The 4078-nt window shown below is 44.2% G+C and overlaps 1 protein-coding gene across 1 annotated transcript; it reads left to right on the top strand.

Moving 5' to 3' along the window:
* The first annotated feature begins 1733 nt into the window (after window positions 1-1733).
* LOC112343525 (pentatricopeptide repeat-containing protein At4g02750-like) lies at window positions 1734-2588 on the top strand. Its single transcript, XM_024667137.1, has one exon. It carries the CDS (start codon window positions 1734-1736, stop codon window positions 2586-2588), a length of 855 nt encoding a protein of 284 aa, XP_024522905.1.
* Window positions 2589-4078: the final 1490 nt, after the last annotated feature.

Here is a 4078-nt window from a genome sequence, read left to right as displayed (position 1 = left end):
AAAGTGTTCTGCATGAAACTAGTGCCCTGAGGCTTCTGGCCGAAGAGCATTTTTTATTTAATTTGTGTAGAGTGTGGTTTATTTTTGCATATTGAGTGTATCGATATCTTTTAGTTAGCAGATTATATTGAAGAACTGTACAGTTAAGTGCATGCAGCAACAGATCATATAAAAAATGAATGCAGAGAATAACAAATTGGGATTTCTAGGAAGTTCATGCGTGTTGTTAGTAATAATAATAATAATCAGATGTTCAGCCAGTTAGAAAATTGTCTGAAAATTATGCATGTACTGATTCTTCAGCTCTTGAGCAACTGATTGCTGCTGGCTCACTTTCTATATATATCAAAGAGATTTTTTTTTAACAATAAACATCTAAGCTGCTAAGCTGTGACATTGTAAAGTTTAAAAAGGAAAAGAATTAGAAAAAGATAAAACAGAAAACACGAGCTTTTTACTACTACAGTTAAGTGCATGCAAGAGCAGAGAATAACAAATCTGGATTTCTAGGGTATGCGTGCGGCCCTAGGGTGGTGTGTGTGTCATTTTTCAACAATCTCATGCTGTGGAAAACGTTTTTCAGGGATCCCACTTTCTGGTGGGACAACAGGTTCAAGAAGAAAAACAAGTTCTTCTTAGAGTCCTACCCGGATTTCAAACATGTTTCTACCGGAGAGAGGGATCGCCAACAGGAAAACACCAACCTGGGTCTCTGCAAAACTCGAGTCGCTCGCTGACCCAGCTGTAGGTAAGGCCACCACGGCCCGCTACAAATCTCCACATACCCCACCTGTAGCTGGTGATGAACCGGTGAGTTTAGGGAGGCTGATACACCGCGTGACAGACTCAGCTGAGAGCAAATCCCTTTCTTTGTGAAAACAAGCCCATGACGCTGTGCTCAAGAGTGATGAGCACAAAAGCAACATCTACTTGTTGACGGGATTGATCGATATGTACTGCAAGTGTGGCGAGCTTGAGGAGGCTCGCAAGATTTTCGACTCCATGGGAACTCGGAGTGTTGTGTCCTACAACGCGATCATCCACGGCTGCGGCTCGAACGGGCAAGCTGAACTTGCTCTGGAGTACTACTCTGCCCTGAGAGCTTGTACCACCATTCAACCCAACGATCGGACACATGTCGCGGTGATCAGCGCCTGCTCCAGACTTGCTACCGAATCCAGCGAGAAGAGGGAGAGAGCTCTACGTATCGGGATGGAGATCCATTCAATGCTGAGCAAGGAGAAGAAACAGCTAGATCTGTTCGTAGCGACTTGCCTGGTAGACATGTACTGCAAGTGTGGCGAGCTTGAGGAGGCTCGCAAGATTTTCCACTCCATGGGAACTCGGAGTGTTGTGTCCTACACCGCGATCATCCAGGGGTGCAACACCAACGGGGGAGCTGAACTTGCTCTGGAGTACTACTCTGCCCTGAGAGCTGATAACACCATTCAAGCTAATGCTTGCACCTACACCTGCGTCCTTGTTGCTTGCGGGAGTGTGATGGTGATCAAGCTCGGGAGGGAGATTCACCAGCTGGCGAAGCATAAAGGGCTGCTGAAAAACAATCCAGTTCTGGGCTCCAGCCTGGTGAGCTTCTACGGCAAATGCGGCGATGTGGATTCTGCTCAGGAAGCGTTTGACGAGTGCCGAGCACGGGACAACACGGGTCTCTGGAACTACAGGCTTACACTCTCCAGGGCCGATCGATCGAGGCCTTGGAGCGTTTCTATTCCATGACTCGGGAGGAGGGCTGTAAAGCTGACGATGTGAGTTTTGTCTCGGTGTTGAACGCTTGCAGCCATGGTGGTCTGGTCGGGAAAGGAAGGCAGCTTCTGGATGAAATGACCAAGCAGTATGGAGTCAAGCCACGTCTGGAGCATTATGTGTGCGTGATCGATATGCTCGGGCGAGCTAACCTCCTCGACGAAGCTGTGAGAGTTCTCAGAGCCATGTCTTTTGAACCGGATGCAGTGGTTTGGACGTCCCTGCTCGGAGCCTGCCGGAAGTGGAAGAATTACACGATCGGCAAACTCGCATTTGAGCGTCTTGTGGAGATGGATCCCAAGAGCGGCACGCCCTATGCATTGATGGCCAATATATTTGGAAACCTGGGGATGCTCAGTGAAAGGGCCGCTGTTGTGGAGAGAATGAGAGGTGAAGGCAGCTTCAGGGAGCCCGGGAGAAGCTGGTGGACGGATGTTAGCTCAGGAAAAGTGCATTCTTTTTCTGTCGGGGATAGGAGTCACTCACAGAGCGACGAGATTGCGGCCAAGCTCAAGCAATTGTTGCTGAGAATGAAAGAGGAGGGGTACGTGAGTGATGTGATCAATGTTCTAAAAAACATACCCGAGGAAGAGAAAGAGGATCACCTGTGCGGCCACAGTGAGAAGCTTGCGCTGGGGTGTGCTCTGGTGAACTCGCACCAGAAGGAGACCATCAGAATTGTGAAAAATCTCCGAGTTTGTGACAATTGCCATGCGGCCACTGCTCTCATCTCTAAGCTGGAGAAAAGGCTAATCATCTGCAAAGATGCCAATTGGGTTCATGTGTTCCAGGATGGCAGATGTTCCTGTGACAACTACTTTTGAAAACATGTCAGTGCTCTTTCTTGCAGTTATCCCTGGTTTTAAAACCCTCCGTGAGTCAAGCAGAAACATGGGCCGCTGAGTGAGCATGCTTCGTCAAAGTACCGCTGTCAACCTGAACTTCACGGAGAAAAAATTAACATTTAAAAGTTAAAACTATGCAAAAGGAAGATGACACGTTGTCTTAAATTTAAATTTCTTTTTGGTAGTAGAATCAGGGAATGCTGACTAAACCTGCCAACAGGTGCCCCAAAACGAAGCGCCCAGATTCAGATAATAAGCTTTAGTATGAAGACTTGCCGGTACCCAAACTCTTTGCTGATAGCAAGTACCGCCTCATGTTCTGGGAGCAAGGTGATGGCGGCTTGCGGCATGACCAACTTTGGGTTTGTGCTCCTAGAGCACATTGAAGACGTGTGGAAGTTGGTGATGACGGCATTTGTTTCTTGCGACGTACTCACCAGTTCCTCAGTGATGTCTTCCTTCCAGATTTTTTGAGCTTGTCATGAGTGGTGACCTGCTTGCTCTCTCCTGTGACGACTTCTTCCAGCCTCTGGTGCCCAACCTCAAGGCTCTCTTGTGGATGGAGCTAGCCCTACACAGTGTGTGTGTGTATCAACCAGCAGATGCACAAATTGTTGAGAATTAATTAGCAACAAGTGTGTATCATAGGCTTAGTACGTAGTGTACTAGTGTACATGTACATGTGTTTCAGCTAAATATAATGGGCCAAATACACCGAAGAAGTGTGTATAAGAAGAGTAGAAACAAATTAAGAAATGTAAATTAAGAAGTGCAAAAGAAATGAAAATAAAAATTGTCCATCCTCTCAGTTTGCTGAAATTAAGTTGGATTCAGCTCCAAATATTGTGTGATTGAGTTGTAAGTTAATTAATAGTAGAAAATAAGAAAAAAACAAACATTGAAAAAATAGTGTTTGATAATATCTTCTTTACTTTAAGTTTTTTATTTTCGAAAGAAAATTAGTGGGGGAGTGCTGGTAAAGATATCTTGGCCGTTCATTGGTGGTTAATTAAATGAGCATGTTTAGAGATGTTTATAAGAGTTTAGCAATTCACACATGAGTTACCCGAAAATTAAAGTTCAAAATTTACAACTTCCCTTAAAATAAAATGACCCCAACACTTTAGATTTGGTCGGGGTTTTTGAAAATTACTTAAGAATCCTCCCTTTTTTTCGTGCGAATCCAAAATACTAATAATTTTCCCATAAAAAATAAGGGTAAGTACATTACTTTAGCTTAAGCTATTGTGCAAATAGGGAAAACGTAAATTTTGAACTTTAATTTTCGGGTAACTCTTGATCCAGAGCTAAACTCTTATAAACATCTCTAAACATGCTCATTTAATTAACCACCAATGAACGGCAAAGATATCTTTACCAGCACTCCCCCACTAATTTTCTTTCGAAAATAAAAAACTAAAAGCAAAGAAGATATTATCAAACACTATTTTTTCAATGTTTGTTTTTTT

Source organism: Selaginella moellendorffii, unplaced genomic scaffold, assembly GCF_000143415.4.
Source record: "Selaginella moellendorffii unplaced genomic scaffold, v1.0 SELMOscaffold_157, whole genome shotgun sequence".
Lineage (NCBI taxonomy): Eukaryota > Viridiplantae > Streptophyta > Lycopodiopsida > Selaginellales > Selaginellaceae > Selaginella > Selaginella moellendorffii.
This window is presented reverse-complemented; position numbering and strand designations above follow the sequence as displayed.

What these genes read in the sequence shown, in the direction of transcription:
- LOC112343525 (XM_024667137.1), top strand. Translation starts at nt 1,734, where the DNA reads ATGACTCGGGAGGAGGGCTGTAAAGCTGACGATGTGAGTTTTGTCTCG.